This window comes from Amphiura filiformis, chromosome 3 (genome assembly GCF_039555335.1).
Source record: "Amphiura filiformis chromosome 3, Afil_fr2py, whole genome shotgun sequence".
Lineage (NCBI taxonomy): Eukaryota > Metazoa > Echinodermata > Ophiuroidea > Amphilepidida > Amphiuridae > Amphiura > Amphiura filiformis.
In genome coordinates this window covers 31,856,355-31,884,092 of record NC_092630.1, presented here as the reverse complement: position 1 = coordinate 31,884,092, position 27,738 = coordinate 31,856,355, and the positions used below count along the sequence as shown (strand labels likewise).

Genomic DNA, 27,738 nt, shown 5'->3' with positions numbered 1-27,738 from the left:
TTGCTTGGTGTGTTAATAAAGATTGATTGAACAACGGTACATGATGATATTTGATTACAGCAACCTGCTCACCAAGTGAATTCCAGTGTACTGATGGTGTATGCATTGATGCTACATGGATGTGTGATGGATTTGATGACTGTTCTGATGAGTCGGATGAAATGGGCTGTGCAGGTAAGATTTTGTTGTTGATAAAATCATTTTTTTAAAGAACTAAAACTTTTTTTAAAAGAAATAAAGGATGTTGCCATATAGCTGTCAATGATATTTCTCTGTGAAACTTGGGTGCTAGACAGTAGTTACATGACTGGGGATGACACCCTATGGAGTGTACCTTGCCCAGACAAATTTTCATGCCTATATGTGATGTCGATTGATGACGCAATTGCATCACATAGGATACTTATGCTTGCAGTTGCTTTGTCCATTGAGATTCTTTTATGTTTGATAAGGTTAGGGTTAATGCTGAATGTAAATGAAAAGCATATGTGACGTGTCATGTCAAAAGGAGACACTTTTGGGCAGGATCGTAAATGGAGAAATAGCCAAAAATCTGCCCGGGGTAATTTTTTCACAATTTGTGTTTGTTGTCGAATTTGTGATGTTATCAATGTTAAAAATATTGTCTGATAGTTTTAGACCGGAATATAACTGCCATCTTGTATTTTTGAGCCATTTTTCAAGGTAATTCCTACTCTCAACATTGGCAATAATATTTTTAAAGGCCGATATCTCAATTTCCAATCTTATAATACCATAACTTACGAACTCAATATCTTCGCTTTAATGTCCGATTTTATAGGGAAAACGGCGTTGTGGAGCAAAATATCTCTATATTTAAGATATGTAAAAACCTCAAAATTGATAACCTGCCCAAAAGTGTCTGCTTTTGACATGACACGTCACTTATGTTTGATAAGGTTAGGGTTAATGCTGAATGTAAATGAAAATCATATTCTCTCTTTCTATTTTGTTGGCAGCTTTTAATTTCACCCTTGTTGGAGTGACATCATCTTCCATTGAGGTGACCTTGTTTGAGATTCCTGATGCCATATCATACCAGTTACAATTGTCAGATGCGTCTGGCATTCAGTTGGTTGTTAATATCACACCTGAAGATTTTATAGATGGACTTTTTGGGTACACATTTGAAAATCTAAGAAATCAGACTGATTATACTATTGATTTGAAGTTTCTTGTTGCCGATGGGGAGGAGTTGGATGCTGGAAGCATGATGGCTACCACAGATGGTATGATGTAAAGAAGATTTAAGATGACTATAGTCTGAATATCTTCCTCGAGTCAGTAATTTAGATATTGTTTTTTTTATTGTATCTCTAAATGTAATGATGAGAAGTATATAAAGTATACATTTTCAGAAAGGAAATGATGCAAGGAATCCAATTAGCATAACAAAGTCCCTAAAACTAACACCTTTTGAGAAACTCTCAAAATTTGATTTTACTTTACTGACTCAGGGAAGGTATATGCAGACTATAGTCACAAATTTGATAAAATATGCATTATGGGAATCAAACTCTTCTTACAAGAGCATAATAAGCACTTCTAATACAAGAAGTAAAAAGATTAAAACTTTCAACTGCACTCACCAGGTTATTTTCCCAAATATTTCAGAACCAACTGGTTCCTTCCTCAATGGGTGATGGTGTGTGAGATGCTGCTGAGATCAGTGTTTCTAGTAGATCTTCTACTAGAGTTGCCAGTTGGTTTCACTGATTTCAGCAAGCTGTTGTAAACTGGAGATAGTTTGTACCCCTGCGAGGTGTTGATTTTGGGCTGCGGGTCTCTCCTAATGTGGATCGCTTATGTAAATAAACTGCAAAACTGTCATGATTATATTAATGGCAAGAACTTAAACAGTGACATTAAAACCAGGATATTCATAGTTACTCTTAAAATTGATTAATATGATATTGATTATTCCTCAGTTTCCTGTAATGAAGGTGAATTCACTTGTGCTGATGGTCAACTTTGTGTTCCTGAAGAGTACCGCTGTGATTACATCAATGACTGTGGAGACAACAGTGATGAAGTTGATGGCTGTGTCTGTGATCCAAGCTTTGACTTCCAATGTGTCAGTGGTGGGTGTGTCAATGCTACTTGGACATGTGATGGTGAACCAGATTGTTTTGATGGCAGTGATGAAGATGGTTGTGCAGAATGTGCTGAAGGAGCTTATCAATGTGCCAATGGCAACTGCATTCCTGAAGTATTGAGATGTGATTATATCAATGATTGTGGAGACAACAGTGATGAAATAACAAGTTGTGTATGTGATACCGGGCGTGGAGACTCGCTACCCTCTGAATTTGAATGTACAGATGGTAGTTGCGTCAATGCTACTTGGGTTTGTGATGGTGAATCAGATTGTGTTGATGGCAGTGATGAAGATTTGGATCTCTGTAATCTACCAACACAAGAACCAGGTAAGTTTAATACATTGAAGAACAGGTTTTTTTTTCTTCATTGCCATACAAGCCAAAAGTTACAAAGGTGGCATATATTGGAATCATAAATTTGTCAGCTGACATTTTCTGGATAACACATGGTTGGAGATGACCAATGATTTCAAGATGCTTGCCCATATGAATATGACGGGACATGATATCAACCCACAACCATGGATTTGATAGATTTAATAAGAGTATACACAAAGCACTTGGCCTCAATATCCAGATTTGAACTTTCCATGTTACAAGCTGCGATGATGGTAACATAATGTTGATGTAAAATGGAAGTATGCATGTATCAATATTGAGTATTCTTCCTGTTATATTTGATACAGTTCTATGCAGTGAAGGAGAATTTGCATGTGCTGATGGCCTGGCCTGTGTTCCTGAAGAGTACCGCTGTGATTACATCAATGACTGTGGAGATAACAGTGATGAAATTGATGGCTGTGTATGTGATCCAAGCATTGAGTTCCAATGTGTCAGTGGTGGCTGTGTCAATGCTACTTGGACATGTGATGGTGAACCAGATTGTTTTGATGGCAGTGATGAAGATGGTTGTTCAGAATGTGCTGAAGGAGCTTATCAATGTGCCAATGGCAACTGCATTCCTGAAGTGTTCCGCTGTGATTATTTCAATGACTGTGAAGATAACAGTGATGAAGTTGATGGCTGTGTCTGTGACCTATCATTAGAGATTGAATGTACTGATGGTGGATGCATCAATGGTACTTGGGTTTGTGATGGTGAATCAGATTGTGTTGATGGCAGTGATGAGGATTTGGATCTCTGTGGTCTGCCAACTGCAATACCTACAGAGGAACCAGGTAAGCTGCATTTTATTTTAGGTATATGCACATATCTGTGCCATTGCCACATAATAGGGTAGGTTTATGCTCTGAACACATGCAGATTTATGTGGTTTATCTTTTTCATTTTCTGTCTCCAAACAAGGATACATTTACTTTGCAACATATGAGTTATTCTGAAAGGAATAAAAAGAGGACACTGTATATTGTATATTTAAAAATGATATTCTAGATTGCACAAGTTTAGAAATATTCGTCAGAAATAAAACTGTTAATCTGCTTGCCCTATAACTCTTGTTGAAAATAAATACTGATTGCAAAGTGTATCAAATTATATGCCAAGATTCATTTGAAATCCATAAAACTATATTTTAACAAAACATCAAGACACATTTGAAGACATTAGCATTGTACTTTTTTCTTTAAGCTGTGTGCAGTGAAGGTGAATTTGCATGTGCTGATGGCCTAACCTGTGTGCCAGAAGAGTACCGCTGTGATTATGTCAATGACTGTGGAGACAACAGTGATGAAGTTGATGGCTGTGTCTGTGATCCAAGCATCGAGTTCCAATGTGTCAGTGGTGGGTGTGTCAATGCGACATGGATTTGTGATGGCATAGCAGATTGTTTCGATGACAGTGATGAAGTCAGCTGTACTGACTGTTCAGAAGGGTCTTATCAATGTGCCAATGGCAACTGCATTCCTGAAGGATTCCGCTGTGATTATTTCAATGACTGTGAAGATAACAGTGATGAAATTGATGGCTGTGTGTGTGATCCAAACGTTGAATTCCAATGCCTTGATGGTGCTTGTATCGATGTCAGTTGGGCATGTGATGGTGAAGCAGACTGCTTTGATGGCAGTGATGAAGCAGTAGATCTGTGTGCCCAACCAACACAGATGCCAACAGAGGAACCAGGTAAGCAGCTGTTATAGGATCAGATATTGCCCAGTCCTGATAGTTGAGTATCGATTAATAAAAGTACCGCCCATCCAGGGTCTCACAATGGCGATATATCATACAACTAAGTTTGCCTCCTTAATTAATGTATAATTAAGCCAGTACAAAACTTGAAACATGGTGCTTTCTCAACTTGTACTTGCTATCATTTGGATCATTCACTGTCAGTTCGCTTAGTTTGCCAGTTCTACATATTCTTGCTGTCAAGAGGAATGGTACAGGTTCTATAAAGAGATCCACCCCATATGAATGATTTTTATCCGGGGAGGAGATGCCTGAAACTTTTGTTTTTGATATATTATAGGCTTTAACTCAAGAACTGCAAGACCGATGGGAATAACTTGCTAGAATTAGCTGCTGACAAGAGTTTTTCAGGCTTAGATAATAGCCATCCTATAATCATAGACAGTAGAGAGAACTGCCTATGCTATAATAACCTCCCAAATGTCATGCTATATATTCAGAGCTATACCAACACCAGTTACTATCGAATCATCACATCATTAACCGATAGGCCAAAGTGTTCTTACTACACAACCAAGTGTGAAATCATCCTTTCATCTTGGTTAATTATATATTGGTTAGTGTACATGTGTGCACTTTAATTACACTGCTTATTTGCTCTAATTTTCATAAATCTTGTTGTTTAGTCACAATATGGATTTCAGATTTAGCTTAGGAATAGAAACAAAATTTACTTCAATGTTTGTTCTTGCTCAGGAGATACATGTATGATTAGGCCAGGTAAAACTTAATATTTTGAGATTTTTGACTATTAAAATGGAAAATATCTTCTTGTTTTTTCTAACTGTAGTTTTTCTTCTTCATTCTTAGAGTTATGCAGTGAAGGAGAATTTACATGTGCTGATGGCATGACCTGTGTGCCTGAAGAGTACCGCTGTGATTACATCAATGACTGTGGGGATAACAGTGATGAAATTGATGGCTGTGTATGTGATCCAAGTATCGACTTCCAATGTGTCAGTGGTGGCTGTGTCAATGCAACTTGGACATGTGATGGTGAACCAGATTGTTTTGATGGCAGTGATGAAGATGGTTGTGTAGAATGTGCCGAAGGAGCTTATCAATGTGCCAATGGCAACTGCATTCCTGAAGAATGGAGATGTGATTATTTCAATGACTGCGATGACAATAGTGATGAAGTTGATGGCTGTGTCTGTGACCTATCATTAGAGTTTGAATGTACTGATGGTGGATGCATCAATGGTACTTGGGTTTGTGATGGTGAATCAGATTGTGTTGATGGCAGTGATGAGGCTTCAGATCTCTGTGGTATGCCAACTCAAATACCTACAGAGGAACCAGGTAAGCTGTAAAAAATATGTGGTGTCAAATAAAGAATAATAAATAAAGAATTTGATTATCATCAAATCAACAGTTACATTGTGTTTTTACAGTGTTCATTCCACAGTGTGAAAAACAAAAATAATATTGGCCGATTGTAACAATTCTGAGTATTTTATAGCTACTCATTAGAATTTTGATCTAAATTTGGACATATCAGATTTCCCGCTGATTTTTGTCAATTGCGAGTAAGGGTATAACGTTTTCAGTAAAAAAATTTACTAGTGAATAACAAAGCTTTATGAAATTGAATATGGTTGTGTAGATGATATATCTTGATCGTCTGTGATGATTCAAGGCTATCACTTTAAACTAAGCAGTAACATTGGGAATAATTTTTATTGTAACTATATATTTGTTTTTTTCAATATTAGCTTTGTGCAGTGAAGGTGAATTTGCATGTGCTGATGGCCTGACCTGTGTGCCTGAAGAGTACCGCTGTGATTACATCAATGACTGTGGAGACAACAGTGATGAAGTTGATGGCTGTGTCTGTGATCCAAACATTGACTTCCAATGCGTCAGTGGTGGCTGTGTCAATGCGACATGGACATGTGATGGTGAACCAGATTGTTTTGATGGCAGTGATGAAAATGATTGTTCAGAATGTGCTGAAGGAGCTTATCAATGTGCCAATGGCAACTGCATTCCTGAAGTGTTCCGTTGTGATTATTTCAATGACTGTGAAGACAACAGTGATGAAGTTGATGGCTGTGTCTGTGATCTATCAAATGACTTTGAATGTACTGATGGTGGATGCATCAATGGTACTTGGGTTTGTGATGGTGAACCAGATTGTGTTGATGGCAGTGATGAAGCTTCAGATGTTTGTGGTCTACCAACACAAGGACCAACAGAGGAACCAGGTAAGCTACAAGAAAATATTTCAGGTCATCCCAAAAGGTAAACGTTCACAGGCCAACAGTTCAATTAAGTTTTGCTAGTGAAGTGGGTACATTGTAGGAATGGTAGGAGCCTATCCTTGCTGCTGACTGAATTAGTGATATATTAAGTTCTCATTGGAATATTAATGTGCATTGTCAGCCTTAACTCCTCACATGGTAAATGGCTCGGATATAGATAATATTGTTGTTATAAATTCTTATTGATTGTAAGAGTTTGGGGAAAGTGAGGAGAATGTTAGACTACTTTCATTGTCAGAAATAGGAACAGAATTATTGCTATTACCATATCATCACAAAGGCACAAGTATGGCTCCAATTTCCACACTGAGAAGGTGCCATCATTGGGAGCTGTGTAAAGAAACTATTGATTTGGCATGTTTTGGGGCTACCTAACAGCTTTTCTCAAACAGATGTCACTTATGGCATTTTAGATATTCATAATTCCTGCTTGTTTATTGTTTTGCCAAATATTTGTTTTAAATTGTAATCACACATTTTTGTCACAATTAAGGAATAATGTGATTTTATTTCAACAATGTAAATATAGGACCAAAGACCAACTAACTAGTAAAGCTTTATCTTTGTATTCTTTAATATTAGCTTTATGCAGTGAAGGAGAATTTGCATGTGCTGATGGCCTGACCTGTGTGCCTGAAGAGTACCGCTGTGATTACATCAATGACTGTGGAGACAACAGTGATGAAGTTGATGGCTGTGTCTGTGATCCAAGCATTGACTTCCAATGTGTCAGTGGTGGCTGTGTCAACGCTACTTGGACATGTGATGGTGAACCAGATTGTTTTGATGGCAGTGATGAAGATGGTTGTGCAGAATGTGCTGAAGGAGCTTATCAATGTGCCAATGGCAACTGCATTCCTGACGAATGGAGATGTGATTATTTCAATGATTGTGAAGACAACAGTGATGAAGTTGATGGCTGTGTATGTGACCTATCATTAGAGTTTGAATGTACTGATGGTGGATGCATCAATGGTACTTGGGTTTGTGATGGTGAGTCAGATTGTGTTGATGGCAGTGATGAAGCTTCAGATCTGTGTGGTCTACCAACACAAGGACCAACAGAAGAACCAGGTGAGCTTCTATAAAATGTGTTTGGCCAAACTGGTTTTATTTATTTATTTGATTAAGAAACTGATATAAGACATAAGAACTGTGGTTCAATTACCCCCCCAAAAAAAACCCCCAAATTGCTGTTATCTGAAGAAGTGTATAGAGATGTCTTCATTAGCTGATTGAAGCACTTCATGGTGTGTCCAGAATTTACTAGAGGTATCACAAAACTTGCAGTCCAGTCATTGAATAGGTTTATTAGGTTTGTTGATTAACATAAATATTTCCATATTGCTTGACAAGTCCCATCAGTCATACCTGATGTAGTCCTCTGATGTAAAGTACAAAATACTGTAGTGATTAAAATTTCACTTAGTTTTTTCAAACAAAATGGAAATATTTTCTTGCTGGTCAAATTCCAAGATCTTACCTTGTTAGTCATGAGCCATGAATTGAGTTAGCTTGAAATTCTAGACAATTCAAATTTACATCCAAATGTCATGGGAAGCTGCAGTATATTTGGATCAATAAATTGAGCACCAGAATTAGGGAAGTGCTTAATTTTGTGCATTCCATCTTTCATTCACATAAAGCTGTGTGCAGTGAAGGTGAATTTGCATGTGCTGATGGCCTGACCTGTGTGCCTGAAGAGTACCACTGTGATTACATCAATGACTGTGGAGACAACAGTGATGAAGTTGATGGCTGTGTCTGTGATCCAGGCATTGACTTCCAATGTGTCAGTGGTGGGTGTGTCAATGCTACTTGGACATGTGATGGTGAACCAGATTGTTTTGATGGCAGTGATGAAAATGGCTGTTTAGAATGTGCTGAAGGAGCTTATCAATGTGCTAATGGCAACTGCATTCCTGAAGAATGGAGATGTGATTATTTCAATGATTGTGAAGACAACAGTGATGAAGTTGATGGCTGTGTGTGTGACCTATCATTAGAGTTTGAATGTACTGATGGTGGATGCATCAATGGTACTTGGGTTTGTGATGGTGAATCTGATTGTGTTGATGGCAGTGACGAAGCTTCAGATCTCTGTGGTCTACCAACACAAGGACCAACAGAAGAACCAGGTGAGCTTCTATCAAATGTGTTTGGCCAAACTGGTTTTATTTATTTATTTGATTAAGAAACTGATATAAGACATAAGAACTGTGGTTCAATTACCCCCCCAAAAAAAAAAAAACCAACCAAATTGCTGTTATCTGAAGAAGTGTATAGAGATGTCTTCATTAGCTGATTGAAGCACTTCATGGTGTGTCCAGAATTTACTAGAGGTATCACAAAACTTGCAGTCCAGTCATTGAATAGGTTTATTAGGTTTGTTGATTAACATAAATATTTCCATATTGCTTGACAAGTCCCATCAGTCATACCTGATGTAGTCCTCTGATGTAAAGTACAAAATACTGTAGTGATTAAAATTTCACTTAGTTTTTTCAAACAAAATGGAAATATTTTCTTGCTGGTCAAATTCCAAGATCTTACCTTGTTAGTCATGAGCCATGAATTGAGTTAGCTTGAAATTCTAGACAATTCAAATTTACATCCAAATGTCATGGGAAGCTGCAGTATATTTGGATCAATAAATTGAGCACCAGAATTGGGGAAGTGCTTAATTTTGTGCATTCCATCTTTCATTCACATAAAGCTGTGTGCAGTGAAGGTGAATTTGCATGTGCTGATGGCCTGACCTGTGTGCCTGAAGAGTACCACTGTGATTACATCAATGACTGTGGAGACAACAGTGATGAAGTTGATGGCTGTGTCTGTGATCCAGGCATTGACTTCCAATGTGTCAGTGGTGGGTGTGTCAATGCTACTTGGACATGTGATGGTGAACCAGATTGTTTTGATGGCAGTGATGAAGATGGCTGTTTAGAATGTGCTGAAGGAGCTTATCAATGTGCTAATGGCAACTGCATTCCTGAAGATTGGAGATGTGATTATTTCAATGACTGTGAAGACAACAGTGATGAAGTTGATGGCTGTGTGTGTGACCTATCATTAGAGTTTGAATGTACTGATGGTGGATGCATCAATGGTACTTGGGTTTGTGATGGTGAATCAGATTGTGTTGATGGCAGTGATGAAGCTTCAGATCTCTGTGGTCTACCAACACAAGGACCAACAGAAGAACCAGGTGAGCTTCTATAAAATGTGTTTGGCCAAACTGGTTTTATTTATTTATTTATTTAGTTAAGAAACTGATATAAGACATAAGGACTGTGGTTCAATTACCCCCCCCCTCAAATGCTGTTAACTGAAGAAGTGTAGTCGAGATGTCTTCATTGGCTGATTGAAGCACTTCATGTGTCCAGATTTTATCACAAAACTTGCAATCCAGTCATTGAATAGGTTTATTAGGTTTGTTGATTAACGTAAATATTTCCATTTTGCTTGACAAAACCCATCAGTCATACCTGATGAAGTCCTCTGATGTAAGGTACAAAATATTGTAGTGTGTAAAAATTCACTTAGTTGTGTCAAGCAAAATGGAAATATTTTCTTGCTAGTCAAATTCCAAGAACTTACCTTGTTAGTCATGAGCCATGAATTGAGTTAGCTTGAAATTCTAGACAATTCAAATTTACATCCAAATGTATGTGTTAACCCATTTTATGGGAAGCTGCAGTATATTTGGATCAATAAATTGATTACCAGAATTGGGGAAGTGTTTAATTTTGTGCATTCCATCTTTCGTTCAAATAAAGCTTTGTGCAGTGAAGGTGAGTTTGCATGTGCTGATGGCCTGACCTGTGTTCCTGAAGAGTACCGCTGTGATTACATCAATGACTGTGGAGACAACAGTGATGAAGTTGATGGCTGTGTCTGTGATGCAAGCATTGACTTCCAATGTGTCAGTGGTGGGTGTGTCAACGCTACTTGGACATGTGATGGTGAACCAGATTGTTTTGATGGCAGTGATGAAGATGGTTGTTCAGAATGTGCTGAAGGAGCTTATCAATGTGCAAATGGCAACTGTATTCCTGAAGAATGGAGATGTGATTATTTCAATGACTGTGAAGACAACAGTGATGAAGTTGATGGCTGTGTCTGTGACCTATCATTAGAGTTTGAATGTACTGATGGTGGATGCATCAATGGTACTTGGGTTTGTGATGGTGAATCAGATTGTGTTAATGGCAGTGATGAAGATTTGGATATATGTGGTCTATCAACACAAGGACCAACAGAGGAACCAGGTAAATCTTTATTATTGAAGAAAGAGGAAAGATATCAAGAGATGTTATGACATTGGTGTTTAACATGCCACATTTCCTTAATTAAAGGGAGGCGTTTATTAGAGGCCATTTTCAGTCGCGGCTATTACAAAATGTAAGTGTTATGAGATTTTACGCACTGTTTTCATGAACTTTTCAGGTGAAATTTGTAATATTGCAGTCAAAAACATATAAACTTGGGCCCTTTGTTCAGAGGCATTAGTTTGAGGGCTATTTTCATCACAAAAACTGCTGGGGCATTTATTTGAAGGGGAGCAACTATTCAATGAAATACGGTATATACCTAGCACCTGATCATAATTAAAGGCATCTGAGATTTTGTTATCATTAGCATATCTTCCAAAAACTCAAAAGCTTGAATATAAGTGATTTGTGTAAATCCTTTAATGTTCATATGATTGAACTTTCAAACAGGTATTCCATTACATTTTATTGTTTGTTATTTTCAGGACTTTATGCGAATAGATGAATACACATGTTCAGAAACAGGATATGGCTATGAGAATCCATGTATACCTGTTAACTGGATATGTGACGGTGATGCTGATTGTTATAATGCTGAGGACGAGGACATTGTATTACATAATTGTAGTAAGTATTTTGATGGAATGTAACTTGCAAAAGTGCTGATTGAGATTGGTTTATATAATGTAGAAAAGGTATTTAAAAATAACAATCTTGATTGCCCCTCTTGAATTAAATACATAATTACAGTTGGACTTGAATCAGAAGATTTATTATTATATATCTTGATTATCAGGTTTGTATTGGAATGCATAAAGAATATGGAATTACAGAATAGGACTGGACAATATCATCTTTGGAGCCATACAATTGTCAATTTGTATCCAACTAATTGTCTATAAATAGTTTACATTAAGTGAACAGAATCTACAGATGAACTACAGAAAACAAACATATTCACTACTTATGTGATGTTAAATTAAACCATTTCTCAAACTAGCATACGTACAAAATATGCATTGTTTATGGTACTTATAGTATTTTATTATCAACATGAACAAGCTCCCCCGTCCCAAAAAAATATGAATTAATAAAAACATAAAATAAATGGTAAAATCAGTAGAATTTTAAAACAACACTAGTGGTCTTCTTAAACCTTTTTTTGTAGCCTAACATGATAGACTTTCAATACCCATCAATTTTCAATGTATTGAAAAGACTGTCTCTTTCAAATGCCACATACATTGGTTCAACTTGAAATGTCCAGTTTGGTTGTTCTAATAATTTCCATTGCATTGAGGACATTTCTAATGTATCCAACATTAGCTGTGCAGTTTTGTACTTAGTCACTGGTCATCAATCATTCTGATACAGATTGTACAATGGTCATCAAGCTTAAAGAGGAACTAACGTTGGCCTGGTCAACTGGCCAGTTGGTAGGTGACCTTGTCCTTATAGATCACACTCCTGTATACTTGTATACATGTCTGGACTTAGGTGGTGTCTGGACTGACATGCCCTGGGCCACATAACTCAATTATGTAGTTCATTATTCCAGATGTGCTTGTTCCTCTTTAACATATATGCTGCATGCAGATCACAATTGTAGTTGCAATGTGTTTACAAAGTGTCCATAGGTTATGGTTTTACTTATTAACTCATAATTGCAGTTTACACCAATATTCAAGAATGCTGTTTGTGTTACTTTCAGATCAAAGTGTGTGCTTAGATAATGAATTCACCTGTGCTAATGGACTGTGTATTCCAGACTGGTATAGATGTGAAGGAGATAATGACTGTGGAGATAATTCTGATGAGGAGGAATGTCGTAAGTTTTTCCCACCGTGTATCTATCTCCCTCCTTTGTGTGGGGAGGAATGTCGTAAGTTTTTCCCACCCTGTACCTATCTCCCTCCTGTTGTGTGTCTCTTAGTCTCTCTGCGTTTTTTGTTTAAATTTACTGAGGATAATATTCCTGTATAGGAACCGTTTTTGGTTTTTTTTAATTTTGACCAACTTCACCAAAAATATTTGAAATTTTTTATGATTTTTTTGAAAATTAAGCATTTTTTAAACATTTTTGGAGTAAATATCTCAACGTTGGTTCAAAATTCCAAAAACAAATGGTTCCTAGATATTTTAAACAAATTTTTGGCCCAAGAATTATTTTGTTACGGTGAACAAAAAATTTGGGCAAAAAAAAACCTTTTGGGGGATTTTGGGCAAAAAATGAGCATTTTGGCCCGAATTGACCTCACAGATGATTTTATCAAGTCTTTGCCATTCTAAATATGTACACATTTATATACTTTAGACCAATAAATTAGCAGTTATGAGGCCCAAAAGTTTCCATAATTCCAGGGTTAAGACCACCCTTAAGAAGTAATTTGATATATATGTTTTTTGTTTTTACGATATCACAGAATGTGAGGAAGGTGAATATTTATGTGAAAATCCTATACCAGGCAATGTACCTTGTATACCGGTGTCTTATTTATGTGATGGTGAAGCAGACTGCGCTGATGCAATGGATGAGAATGAGACATTACATGGAGAACAATGCGGTATGAAAACTTGTTGTTTTATGGCAATGCTGGGCTGGTCATAATAAAATAACCACTAAGTGTGTTACAGAACATATACAGCTGGAGTTGTCAATTATAGTTGCTCACAGGCCATGGAGGGCCAAACAAATGCCAAAGATCTATTTGAGGGCCTTGCTTTGGTTTGCTATGTTTACTGTACATTTTAGAGTTGCTCAAGGACCAACTATCAATGGTCAGTGGGTCACCTATTCTGCCCCACCATGACAAAAGGACATAACTGACATATTGATCATTTCGAGATAATTGATTACAACTGTGCTCAGCCTGCATTGACTTGTACAGGATACCTAATCCTAATTTGGCTATTTATTAGTGTTCTAGGTTAGAATTAAAGTGTTTTATAGTTTTGATAGGTAGATATAATATGTATTGACCTTCCTAAGGTGATAACTCCATTTCTCAAAAAATGTATGTTATGCCCTTTTGTCATGTCATGGTGGGGCAGCATTGAGAATCCCTGATATACAGATTAAATTAAGTATTATTATAAATTAGCTATCATTATCAGCAAGTTGCTGAAAACAAGTAAAAACAAAAGAGCAAAAGCATAAAAATTAATGTGCCCAACACGCTCATAATTCATCTATTTTCCAGAAGGACATCATCCATAATTTACTTCTATGGTACTTTGTAGATTTGATGAACTGTTTGCTTGTATCTGTTCCAAGAGAGGATTTAGCATTTCTACAGTTGCAGAAATGCTAACTTCTGTCACACATTGCCTAAGTTTGAGTTTGCTAGCTAAAGGTCACATGCACAGTTAGAAAAACTCTTGACATTCTGAACTAAGAGTAGAGTACTTCAATTACCAGTGAGTCGAATTAATCTCCTTTATCTCTTAACTGGTATATACTATAAAATTAGTCCCAATAGAAAGACACTATATCTTATTATATTAATTTAACATGTATGATTATTTCAGCTCGCAGGAGTTGTAACGAGGATGAGTTTACATGTGATAATGGTTTTTGTATTGATGCTGGTTATATATGTGATGGAGAGAATGATTGTTCTGACAGTTCCGATGAAGGATATGTTTGTGACGATGGTAAGAATTTTTAACTTATTCTTTTTTGGTGTGTTTAGGGTGTATCCTACTCTTTAAACTATTACAAGTCTTAGGTGAAGCTATATACCTCATCGCCCGGTTAATAATTACATTATACAGCAGAGACACTGAAATGAATACCCGGATCGATACACGTGAATGTGCTATGCACGATTTGATATTCAGACGATAAATCTTTGGATACCGGGGTAAAAATGATGAATATCTCCGTAATTGATTTAGTCTAAAGAAGCCAGATTTTGTTTCTTGCACTTGAATATATTTATTGAACGGATATAATAGTCGTTAGCTTGCGTCTTGAACTCAAAAACTTACAAAAATCCTGATTTTATATGTGCCGAACTATAGCGCAGCGTAGGCTAGCTCCACTCACTCGTGGATGCAGTCTAAAAGCAGATGACCATGATTGACCTCATCATGGCGTATACATGCTCATTCACACACTGAGAGGTCAATTACCAGGCTATTGTCAGTAGCCTTAGTTGGATGTCAGGCTGATGTCCCTCGGCTCATTATGCGTCTCAAAGGTCGGAACAAAATGGCCATGCGTGGCTGTGGATTCAACCTACCATGGCGATTTCTGCCATGAAGATATCAGGGCGATGACACTGTGCACCAGTGATTGTGAATGAGGAGATGACATCAAGGTTCCGGTGTACTAATACACACAAAGTCATTTATCGATCTAGTAGTCAGACCTGCAGGAAATGTTTGACTTGGATCAAGATTGAGTGCTGTATACTAACGGTCAAAATGTGCATTAATTTTGTCAATCATAAATTGGAACAAAACTTGACAGTAAAACATGGGTCCAATATTTTCCATATTAAACAAAATTAAATGAAAGCAAGTATGCTGAAGAAGTGTTCACTAATGTGTACATGGAGTGAATACAATGGTCACAACCTTAATGAATATGGACTGCAAGTAGCTGAACATAATGTCTTTTTTTATTCTCCTTCAGTTTGTGGCGATGTTCCATCAGAACTTTATGTTACCAGTGATAATCCAGTGGACCTGAATTACCAACCACCCATTAGCTTTCCTGGTCCTGCGCTTGAATGTACATGGGTAGCAACTGCACCTGTAGGCTACCGTCTGTATGTCGAGATCTATGTCTTGTCATCACCAGCTGATAATGTATTCCTTAATTTTGAAGCCAGTGATGAATCAATGGGGTAAGTACTATCCTATTAAGCACTACAGAAAGGAACATTTTCCATTGATAATGTATAAACGAATCCAATTTCACACATTCCTACACCTCATTGGCAGCCATAGCCGCGACGGGGACCCAGCTATCTCACCTAAAATGTGAAATTATGCGGCCTTGAAGGGTATTTTAAACTGCATTCTATCACCCGTGTTACACGTAGACAAAAGAATGATGACAGTTTACAACACAAAAGAATCTAACATCGAATTTGAAGCGGGTTTAATCCACCCAATTGGGCACTCACAACACCTGTTTGGTGCATGCGGGGACCCGATAATGGGCGATCAAATTCTGACCATGACTTGGCTCGTTGGATTCATCTACAAATACTTGGTGTGGTTCCCAGTGATAAGTATTACTAGTTTTTAGTGTCTGAATAATAAAAGATTAAATTAACCAGCCCAATACAGCATTGGCAAGACCCCCTCCTGGCTGGAAATACAAGGATAAAATTGACCAAAACCTGTGATGTTCATCTTAGTAAAATATATGATGAAACTTGTACTAAATAATCAAAAGTTAATAGTATGTTCCTCAATATACCCACATGTCACTTAGCTTTATTTAGTATGTTAATTCGTCGGTCGCAACACATAGTGGCGTATAGTGATTTTCAAAATTTTCTGTTTCACATAGTGGCGTATAGGTTTAGAGCTAGCTATTACCCTATAATATTTATTCCTTGTTAACTATTAAAGATACAGTTTAGTAGATTGAACCTTTAACTTCAATTACAAATGGAATGGGACCACTGGCAGATAACAGTGGAGGAGTATCCTTAAAAAACGTTTTGATCGGGAACATACTTTGTCCTTCATGTACGCCACTATGTGTTGCGACCGACAAATTGTTTCTGTGATAGAGCACTATCAGACAACACCATGTTGTCACCCACAACAAAATGAATGGCCATTCACTTCCAGTTGATAATATGCTTGAATATTTTCTCATCCTGACAGGAGGCAAGTAGATGGTGTAGAGTATACAGGTGATTCTGTCTTGCTGGATATGGTATCTCCTGTAGGCACCAATCAGATAACAATATCTATTACATCAGAGACACCATATGAAGACATCTTGTTTATTGCTGAGTTATCAGTCACAGATGACACAGGTAAATCAAGTGTATATAAATCTTCCCAAGTGATTCAGATTTAAAAATTCAAATTTTGTCTCATTTTGTGTATGTGACATTCTGTCAGTAGGTGTTGTGGTTGTAGGCCAATTTAGTGTGGGTTTGTAATTTTTTCTTCTTCCTTATGTTATATTTCAATTGTAATGTGGGGATGGTCCTACAGTTGATGCACCTGTTTATCCTAGCCAGCTCACTGGAGTTTTGAACTGCTTTGCATACAAATATTTAATAACTAGCAGGATACCCGCGCTTCGCGCGGGTCCCCGCTAGATGAGTAAATGGGAGCGATCACTAAAACAGGAGGAATTACTGAAAAGGTAGAATCATTGAAAAGGTAAATTTCATTTTTCTAAACCTGTTCCTTCTTGCATTTCCATTTAGCTTCTTTCTTTCTTTCTTTTCAGTTTCTTCTACATGGGTCTAGTTTGTTCCCAAAAAAAAATTGCTATTTAGCTTGGGATTTTCCGTTTCCATGTTATTTATTTATTTAGGCCTAACCGTATTCCCATTATTTTCTAAATCTGTCCTTTCTTACGCTTCCCTTTTAGCTTCTTTTTTTATGCTGCTTAGCTTGTGATTTCCGTTATTTATGTTAATATATTTAATTCTGTTTTCATTATTTTGGCTAAATTTTTCTTATATTTTCTGATTAGTTTTTAATTTTAGCTTTTTTTTTTCTTACGCTTCCTGATTAGTTTCTTTTTCTTTCCTTCTTTATTTTGCTCTCGTTTCATTTAGTTATTGTAACCTTTTTTTTGTCTTCTTTATTCATTTTATTCTTTCTTTCTTTTCAGTTTCTTCTACATAAATCTATTTTGTTCCAATAGATATATGCTGCTTAGCTTGTGATTTTCCGTTCCAATGTTATTGAACCCCGTTCATATGCATTATTTTATAAATCTACCCTTACTTAGATTTGTCCTTTTAGCTTTAGGTTTTTTTCTTCTATTATTTTGTTCCCATTTTTCATATTTCCTGCTTGTAAGTTATAGCTTGTGATTTCCCGTTTGTATTTAATTCTGTTCTCATTATTTTAGCTTCCTTTTTTCATGAATTATTTATTTATTTATTTATTCTTTCATTTTTTAGGTTCCTTCCTGCCTCCCGTACCTATCCTTACGATTTTTATCATTTTGGTAATATCTTAACCAAACCCATTACCCCTTTTTGTCCTACTTTCTTTTCTTTTCTGGTACGGAAAGTTGGCCTATGCATATGCATCTTCCTTTTATTTATATAGATTTATTTATTTATTTACTCTAATCCACAACCCTGTACCCATAACCCATCCATAGTAGGCCTACCTTTTCAGTTTTGTCCTACTTTCTTTCTTTTCTATTTCTCTGGCACGGAAAGTTGGCCTATGCATATGCGACCCGTCAAGCGCGAAGTCACATCCCTTGTACGCCAACGCACTAACACCAACGCTGCCAGTTAGTTACGATCGCCGCTACCACTGAGTTTTGACAATACAAAGGCCCGGAAAAAATTCGGTTTTAACCATATTTGTTGACCGTTTTCAACCAAATAAAGTGCAATGCATTTCCCGTATATATTCCTCAATCTCCGGACGATTCATAGGCCTAGAATAAATAATGAAATCGTACACTGACTGTCTGCACCCCCGGTCTCCACGCAGGCACCATCACCACTCTAGACTACCAGACCACTGTTTCCTACGTTACCTTAGTGATGACGCAAAGACCTGATTCACGCGTCCTAGCCTTAATTTCTTGGCTGCCAACCTTGATGCAGTGGCGGTAAATGGGCGCGTAGATCTGCGCAGGGACGAAAAGCTCGTAAGATCATTATTAAATTATGCGCTGTTGTGCATCTAGATAGCCTGAATCATTTCTTGGCCACCTCGCAGTTGGCAGAAAACGGGGCAATGTTGCTCTGCGTATGGTTTTCTAATGGAAATATTATTACGCCGTTCACACTGTCCTTATTACCCACAATGCCACTGCGATCGATTTTGCATAGCAACACGACAGTTTTTATGTTATTCTCTTAGTTACCACCAATTTTTGCACAAATGAACCTCAGATGGTTTAATGGCAATATGTACCCGATCAATGTACCAATAAATCAGAGCTGAAAGTGAAATCATCTCTGAGTCTATTCGCGCACAAGATTTAGCGACTTCCTTTTATTTATATAGATTATGTCATTGTTGATATCATTGCAAGTGATGGAGATTAATGAAATAAACAGTTTGCTACTTCTTGCCAGAAGCATAACACAATGACATGCATGCACAGCTGGCAGACCAAGAAGTTAACAAATTACGCGCTGTGCACGGCAATTAATGCTGAAAGATTTGAAAATGGCAATTATGTCTATAGTGTAGTCTTATTATGTCCATAGTGAAGTCTTATGTCCATAGTGAAGGCTATTATGTCCATAGGGAAGTGTATTGTGTAGTAAGTTAACTATTTTGTTACATTTTCTTCTACCATAGACATCCCAACATGTGTCTCCACCTCGGATCTACAGGTCCTGACAGAAATCCAAATATGTGATGGATTTATGCACTGTATTGATGGATCAGATGAAACGCAGCTCTGTCGTAAGTACACATCTTTTTGATGATAATTGTATAATTTACATTTTAGCATAAATGCATAGTGGTGCACAGCATCTAGAGGCATTTGCATTTAGCTGCTTTTGTGAAAGTCCGGGAGCTTATCATGATTGCAAAGGTTTATAGTACATTGAGTAGGATATATTATATGATGTGACTTGGGCCATTGTGATCAACAGCATTGTGTAAACTGTGTCCTGGCTTGTAGGTTATTGAACAGTATAAATCATAAACACTGACTGAGATTTTGTTACTCAAAATGTATCTAACAAGCAGGGATCAACACTTAAGAATAAAATTGGCATTGATAGTAAACCTGTAGCACATACCAAAGGTGGACATAGGAAAATTGATAACCTTTTATTTTATACCGATTAATTGTATCATCATATATTAATTGTTTTGTGCACCATAAAATGAGCAATGAACAAAATGAAAATCCACACACTTTCTCTGATTTTGTTTGCAGCTTGTCCTGAGGGAGTACCAGAAATACCAGAAATCACCTGTCTTCTCCAGGACCTATGTAGCAATGTGTCTTTGTGTCCAGCTTATGGTCCATTCAAACAATGTGAGATCAATCGATGTGGAGAATGCTCTGCTGAATTCTATGACTTAAATGGACAAATGCTTTCAGATGAGGAATGCAATGGACGTAAGTACTCTTTCTTCTCTCCTGCTAAAATTTATTGGCAACTTTTGACAGAGCATTAAAATTAGCAAATTAATGATTATAATTCAAGCATGCCTTTAAACACTCAACAAGAGTGATGAATTTCATGTTCATACTATCCTGTTTATAGCCATGTGATGATTTTCTAGTATACACTTCCAAGTAGGAGTGATTCAGAATTTATTATGCTGATAGAATTAATCTGTGTTGTCTTGCAGCTTGTATGGAAGGTCTGTTTACGTGTGAGGCTCCAAAAGATAATTACTACCGATGCTTACCCATGAATTTCATATGTGATGGGAAACAAGACTGTATGGATGGGGCTGATGAACAAAATTGTAGCCCAGGTAAGAAATGATGTAATGTCAGACTTTGCCTTTTGAGGTGAGCGATCGCTCTCGCTCGCCACCGCTCACCCAAACTCAATTTCAACTTGCCAAAAACACTAAATATCACTCGCTGCGAATCGCCGAAAAGTGAATCCAATATCAATTTACAAAGGCCAAGAGATCTGATGTGTGATTTATAAATCTGCTTTGCTTGTATCCCCTTGTGGCGCTGTTTGTAGAAATCTTCTGTCTTTATCACAGGGGTTTCTGCAAGAATGAGTATATTGTCGTTGGGCAGGAAAAACCTCCAATATGCTTGTGGCCTCTGAACATGTTTCAAACAAAATTGCCAACAGCTTACATGGGAGGTTTTGCTTTAAACATGTTCAGGTGCCAATGACAAATAAGAGGTTTTTCCTGCCCAGCGATGATATATTAGCCAGTTATGCAAAAAGTTTTATGCTGCTCTTGTAAGCATATGGGATACCCTCTCCCCACCACTTATCATTGTATTTTAATCTCTTGTTTTCATTTATTTTCTTTAGATAATTGTGCTGAAGGAGAATATGCTTGTCCCAATAGCATGACTTGTCTCCCTGGGTCTTTCCGCTGTGATTACATCAATGACTGCGGAGACAACAGTGATGAAGTTGATGGCTGTGAATGCAATCCAAATATGGAGTTTCAATGTGTTACCGGTGGTTGTGTTAATACTACTTGGGTGTGTGATGGTGTACCAGATTGTTTTGATGGCAGTGATGAAGAAGGTTGCTCAGAATGTGCCGACAATGCCTACACATGTGGCAATGGCAACTGCGTACTTGAACAATTACGCTGTGATTATTTCAATGACTGTGAAGACAACAGTGATGAAATTGATGGCTGTGTGTGTGACCTAAGCGTTGAATTCCAATGCCTTGATGGTGCTTGTATTGATGGCAATTGGGCATGTGATGGTGAAGCAGACTGCTTTGATGGCAGTGATGAAGCAGCAGATCTTTGCATCGTACCAACACAAGGACCAACACTAGCACCAGGTGAGACCAAGTTCAGAAGATTTCCTTCTGGATTTAAATCTTAAACATTCTTTTGTGTGATAAAAATTATGATTATTTATCTAAGGTACACTGACCTTACTTGTGTTAATGCTTTATTGAGACCATGTGTATATTTTGCATGATTTGTCAAATGTTATCACATCTCTATAGATCAGCTCTTAATCGGCGGGCCTTATAACATCGCGGATTAATATCTATGTATTTTATTTCGAGAATTGTCTTTTGACATTTTGCCAGAAGTATCAAATATTATTAATTTAAGCCCTATATACTTTGTCTACTTTATTTAACATGCACAATATAGCCCTGACAGGTCATCTAAATCACTCTTAGTATGGGTTTACTTTTCGGCGTAGTGGTAAAAGTCTAACAATTCCCCGCCAATTACGAGCTGATCAAATTATAACACAGTATTTATACTTTAATGTAGAAATTATATGGAAGGTCAAAAAAGCTCTTGTTAAAGTAGCAGACCTTTCCAAGTATAATATGGAATTTAAATGCATAATAGGGTGCACATGGCAACATCTGTCAAACTTCCACTCTCCCCATAGTGCATGTGGTATTGAGTAAATGTACCATGACAGAGAGCCATCCCTCTAGAGTAGGGTCACATTAAAGGTGTAAAGTAATTTCAAATTCACATGTTTACTTGCTAATGATGTTTCCCAAAGTTTTACTTCTGTAACACAACCCTTTTAATGTTCCAGCAGATTTATGTTATCAAAGAAAATGTGCAATATAAATGTGTTATTTTTTGAGTAAGAAAAGCACTTCAAATTGTTTGTTTTGCTTGACAGGTGATTGTGCTGAGGGTGAATATCAATGCGCCAATGGCAACTGCATCCCAGAGGAATGGAAATGTGATTATTTTGCTGACTGTGAAGACAACAGTGATGAAGTCAATGACTGTGTCTGCAAGCCAAGTATTGAATTCAGCTGTACAGCCGGTGGATGCATCAAACGTACATGGGTTTGTGATGGTGAAGCCGATTGCTTTGATGGCAGCGATGAAACAGCAGATTTATGTGGCTACACAACCGTTGTACCTACAACATCACCTCCTCCAGGTAGGGAACATAATCTTAGTGTAGATCTATGTAGGAGTAAAATGTAATGTACATTCCATTGAAAAGTACATGTTATAAAACATTTGAAATTTAAGTGATTCTTTTAAATGACACTTAAAGGTTACCATAACATACCAGATTAGTTGCTTTCGACCTGTACAGACGATGCTAGGTCACACAGCTTTATGTGTGTCAATGTTAGTTATTGTCAAGATCCAATGGCATAGTTCTGATCAGTCAGAACAGATTTGAATGATTTCAGATTGAACAAAGCATTATTACTATGATATAAACTTGACGTGGGAGCATGTGTGGCCGAGTGGATAAGGTGCCCGACTCATAATCCATAGGTTGTGAGTTCGAGCCCCGCTCGTGCTAACGTGTTGTGTCCTTGGGCAAGGGGCTTTATCCTCATTGCCTACTGGGGGATGTGGTTGGGTTGGATTGGATGTTTGTATAGTTGTTTGTTTCAATGTTGCAATATTGGCGCTGATTAAGCTGCTGCCTGCAAATTGCATTGTGTCTGTTTAGGTGTGTTTAATGTACAATTCTAGCAATTTGACCTGCGGGTCACCATTAGAGTTTGAAATAAAACCTTCCTTCCTTCCTTTTATATGTGCTGGCAACAAACAACTAAAAAAAGTTTTCAGCACAGGAATTGTACATTCAAGGTTAGTTGGATTGCAATTCCTGTGCTGAAAGTCAGTTCAACTTTTTTGAAATGGTACAAACTACTACTTGCTATATTTATTTGATGGGGGTAAAGTTATTTTCTAAGTGCTAACATTAACTTAAGAGTATGTAACTTTGACAGGTGGGTGTTCAGATGATGAGTACCAATGTCCGTCTGGTGTCTGCATTCCTGAATTATACCACTGTGATTGGTTGGACGATTGTGGGGATTTTACTGATGAGATAGATGGCTGTGTGTGTGATCTAAGCACTGAGTTCCAATGTGTAGCAGGTGGCTGTATCAATGCCACTTGGGTTTGTGATGGGGGATCAGATTGTGTTGATGGTAGTGATGAAGCAGCTGATATATGTGTGACACCAACTGTTACACCAAAACCTTGTAAGCTATAGCTAACTTGTTGACTCACAGACACACCTAATTGTTGCCATGACACTTCATCATAATCCACATAACCTGACATCAAACCTCCTCCTTCATTCATCTTCTCTTCAATCATCTAGTTTAAGGATTGGTATACTTGATATCAAATGAAATATGCCATCATGTTTTTGATCCTGACAAAAGTAATGTCCTCATAGTAAATGGAAGAATGTCCAGCCCTTCAAGATAATGCTATAGTTGAAACTGCATGCACTCACCTCTAGAGGTCTTCTCGGATCAATTAGTCGTTCCAACAAAGAGCTTAACAATGACAGGCTGAAACTCCTAAGACAAATTAACCTACATGGTTATGGGAGTAGGCTTAAATGGAAGAAATGGTGTCAACCCACTTGTCAGCAATAGATTCCTGAATGTCTTTGTTAAGAGAAATCTCTGTTTACCAACTGGCAAGTAAGGATATCAAATCACCTAGCTAGTTTGTCAAGACTTCAGACATCTTGTTCTTCTACTGCTTGCCTTTCCTACAATGAAGAATTGGAGAAATACTGTCAGGGATGGGATAAACCTTAGAACTTGGGCGCAATGTGAATGGATTCACCCTTATGCACAAAATGGCTGCCTGACCAGTGTTCCACAGACCAACAGGGAAGAAAGACTAAGATTGGAACCAGCTTCCTCAAAGAAAAGTAGATATGCAAGAAACCAAAGCATTCAAGAAAGAAGTCCCAAGATACTACTTGAACACAGTTCAGAACAATTGAATCTTCTGATGTACTGCACACAATTTCCTTCTTACCTGATTTTGTATGAAGTGTTTGAACAAAACCAGAACTAGAGAAGCAACTGAGAATTATTTGCCTACAAAAACAGATATAGCATTCCAACCCCACCATTAGTGGAGTTCAGTTGATAACAACAACATCAATGTCCAAAGAGCACCAATCAAGGGCACACTTTTCACTAGAACCTCTATACTACAGGCAAGTAGAGCCAGATTCAAGAAGACTTATGTTGCAACAAATCATTTCTGGGCAGTGTCTTAGCTAGCCACCCGTCTGGCCATCATTTTAGTTTGCTCCTGGGACGGGCGAAATTAATTCCTTTGACAGGTGCTGCATTATAATTGTAGGTATTGACAAAGGCTGTTGACCTTTTTAGTAGACCAGCTTTGAAAATCAAGGCCATAGCAAGACATATTTGGACTCTTTGAACCCCAATGGGCTGTAGAGGTCTGGTAAATGTTTTAAAGGTCAAATTAGGACAGGCATTTTTATTCTAATGATAGGCAAACCTCAATTTCTAGCTAAGACCCTGTTTGTGGGAAGTAGATGCTGAAAATTACACTCACTTCTGCCTTTGGAAGATACAAGACAGAGCTACATCCATAGATTAATAAACACATAGATTGGAATGTTCCATGCCTATGCCCTCTTAGCGTACTTGAATTCAGCTGGCGCCGGTACAATGTTCGGACCTGGCGACATCGCTCATCTAATCATCCCCTTTTCCATCCAATCAATGTTGAATCATGACATTTTGTTTCTGCTGTTGTGGAAGTACCCAACATTGATTGGGGAGAAAGGGGGGAGGGGTTGAGGATAGGGAGGGGATTAAGCTCCACAGTTGACATCAAGATGTATCTTAAGTAAATGTAAGCTTTTAAAACCCCTTGGGTGATCCAGTACATTTTGTCATGTGATTTTCCCCCCATCATCATAGGAGTAGACTCATTACTTATGAAGCTGACTGACTTGTAGCAACCCATATAGTTTTTCACTTGTAAGCTGCCATCCTTTCCATGCTCATGAACTCTTTTGCAAAACATTTTTTTGTTGTATCATCATCTAACACTTATGGGTAGTTTATCTTTCATTTGCATTGGATGGTGGTGGCTGTGTATGTGTCATTTTTCTTCGCTTATGGTGGTGGCTTTTGTCTTGTGAAATTATATGTTTTTGTCTCATCTAAGTCATCTTTACCAAACTTGCGTTGGTGCTCCTTCAAGAGGAGGAATTTACATTCTACTACTAGTGAATTAAAGGGGATTATGATTACAGTATATTTATAGTTTATGGATTGCAGAATTGATTAAAACATTTCAAAGGAAATAAATGAATTTGAAAAAAAGATTATGATTTTGTTTTTGTTTTTAAATCCATATAGATTTCTTCTACTGTCTGTTCAATTAGCTTAGATTCTTGAATTTTTAAGATATTTGAAAAAATAAAAACTTGTGGCCAAAGTCATCAAAGAAAAGTGTTAGCACAGCCTTAGACCTAACGTGATTTATACTTTTCAAATTCCAAAGTTCAATTTAAAACCCCATTTCTTTTCAATTTTGCCTCATTTTAGGCAGTTACTTGGGTCCACCGAAAGGGTTCGCGACCTTTTACAAATCGAGTGGGACGGTCCATTCTCAACTTAGGGCATAGACCCTATCCAATTTAGCAAAACAATCTGTCCACCAATCTGTCCTGCCATTTCAATTGTTATACCGTTTGGGTTATTGGATAGGTTCTATAGGTGATGATGGTCCACCTGTTTTTGTTACACGTAAATTATATGGCGCGATTACGCTTTTATGCATAACATTATTCTGAGCATTATTTTTCCCTAAACACTAGGATTTCGTTCTTCAACTTCACTTCAATGTAAATTGAGTTTTGTTTAATACCACCATTCCTTCCCAAGAATATCAGCATTCACTTGACATTTTCAGATACAGTGACTTTGTTTTCTGTAACCTGATTGTTTTAAATAATATTTTCTTGTACAAAAGTTCTTTTGTTTCACGGTTTTTCAGTTTGTATTCAACAAACAAAACGAAATAACAAATTGAAAATAAATGTGTAGTTTTATAATAGGCCTATAGGCCTACACCTTCTCAGACCCATTCTCAGACCCATACACACAATAAATAAATAAATAAATAAATAAATAAATAAATAAATAAATAAATAAATAAATAAATAAATAAATAAATAAATAAATAAATAAATCGCAAGGAATGTATTTATGGTCGTGTGTATTGAGCTCGCCACCAAAAAAAAGGTGGCGACGTTACATTTTGCCAAAGTCGACTCAAAACAAATGAACATATCTCTGTCAAGCAAGAAGTTATTGTCATGCTTGTGGTCTCATTTTATTGCTAAATAAAATGCACTTTCAACCCTGTAAAAAGAAATACTTGAACTTTTTTAATACTGACACTGTGCTTCATAGAATTCAGAATGGGCAGGGTGGCGGTGGTGGGGATGTGGTGGTGGGGATGTGGTACACACAAACTCTATGGGATTGGTATTTTAGTGCGTAATCTGCTTCTGTAAAGGCTGTCAATTGGATTTGGACTCTATTTAGCATCTAAAAGACTAATGGCCTAACAGCTAAACAATTCTACTAATTGTTTTTAATCATTTATGATTGGTTTAGTCTAGAAAATACAAACTTTTCCAAACAAAACTACCCGTTGTCATATTAAACACTGTAGTAAGTAATGCAGATGTCTTCAAAATCTAAAAGTTACTGTAAAATTTTAATTACTTATCCTATCATAGTCAAAGTATAGATTTTCTGAAGGAAATTTGACGAGGAATCTAAATATGGACATATTTTTTCTGTATAGGTTAGGGAGAAAATGTTTAGGTTCAAAATATGTTGAATTGTAAAAAAATCTTACATACTTTGGGACACCCTATATTCCGAGATTACCAAACAGCTGTGATTTTGGTTTCTTCCAAAGTCAGTTGGCTCTCCATATCCTCTAACCAAATGAATGTTGTTTACTTCCAGTTTATTACAAGTTGGTAATAAGCAATGCATTGAGTGGCCCATTTTTTATCAAAATCTTTTTTATTCCACCCTGTATAACTTGCAGGTCACCCTGTTTAACGAGTAAAATGTATAATATTTGAATTGCTTATGCCTTCAGCTTTCCAAAAATGTATACTTTTGCTAGTTTAGGGTTGATGATTGTGGAGATAATCTAATTAGAAACCCGGTTGGTGTAAAAATTCATAATATTTGTCATGTAACGCTAAGGGTGGCAAGTTCAGGACACACGGCCTTATATAAGCTGTGCCTGTTTTAGAAAACCTTAGTTCATAAATAATAACGTATTGTT

General features: G+C 37.1%; 1 protein-coding gene across 1 annotated transcript in view; it reads left to right on the top strand.

Moving 5' to 3' along the window:
• LOC140147193 (uncharacterized) overlaps positions 1–27,738 on the top strand; it is a 106,251-nt gene that overhangs the window by 13,560 nt on the left and 64,953 nt on the right. The window contains exons 18-41 of the mRNA XM_072168972.1: positions 61–174; positions 981–1,250; positions 1,950–2,447; positions 2,807–3,298; positions 3,708–4,199; positions 5,076–5,567; positions 5,981–6,472; positions 6,723–6,815; positions 7,112–7,603; positions 8,176–8,667; positions 9,246–9,737; positions 10,309–10,800; positions 11,254–11,430; positions 12,515–12,631; positions 13,227–13,367; positions 14,332–14,457; positions 15,443–15,656; positions 16,654–16,808; positions 19,291–19,398; positions 19,883–20,068; positions 20,305–20,433; positions 20,961–21,452; positions 22,274–22,543; positions 23,358–23,615. Coding sequence (XP_072025073.1) covers positions 61–174; positions 981–1,250; positions 1,950–2,447; positions 2,807–3,298; positions 3,708–4,199; positions 5,076–5,567; positions 5,981–6,472; positions 6,723–6,815; positions 7,112–7,603; positions 8,176–8,667; positions 9,246–9,737; positions 10,309–10,800; positions 11,254–11,430; positions 12,515–12,631; positions 13,227–13,367; positions 14,332–14,457; positions 15,443–15,656; positions 16,654–16,808; positions 19,291–19,398; positions 19,883–20,068; positions 20,305–20,433; positions 20,961–21,452; positions 22,274–22,543; positions 23,358–23,615 — 7,284 coding nt within the window. The remainder of the gene's footprint in view (positions 1–60; positions 175–980; positions 1,251–1,949; positions 2,448–2,806; positions 3,299–3,707; positions 4,200–5,075; positions 5,568–5,980; positions 6,473–6,722; positions 6,816–7,111; positions 7,604–8,175; positions 8,668–9,245; positions 9,738–10,308; positions 10,801–11,253; positions 11,431–12,514; positions 12,632–13,226; positions 13,368–14,331; positions 14,458–15,442; positions 15,657–16,653; positions 16,809–19,290; positions 19,399–19,882; positions 20,069–20,304; positions 20,434–20,960; positions 21,453–22,273; positions 22,544–23,357; positions 23,616–27,738) is intronic.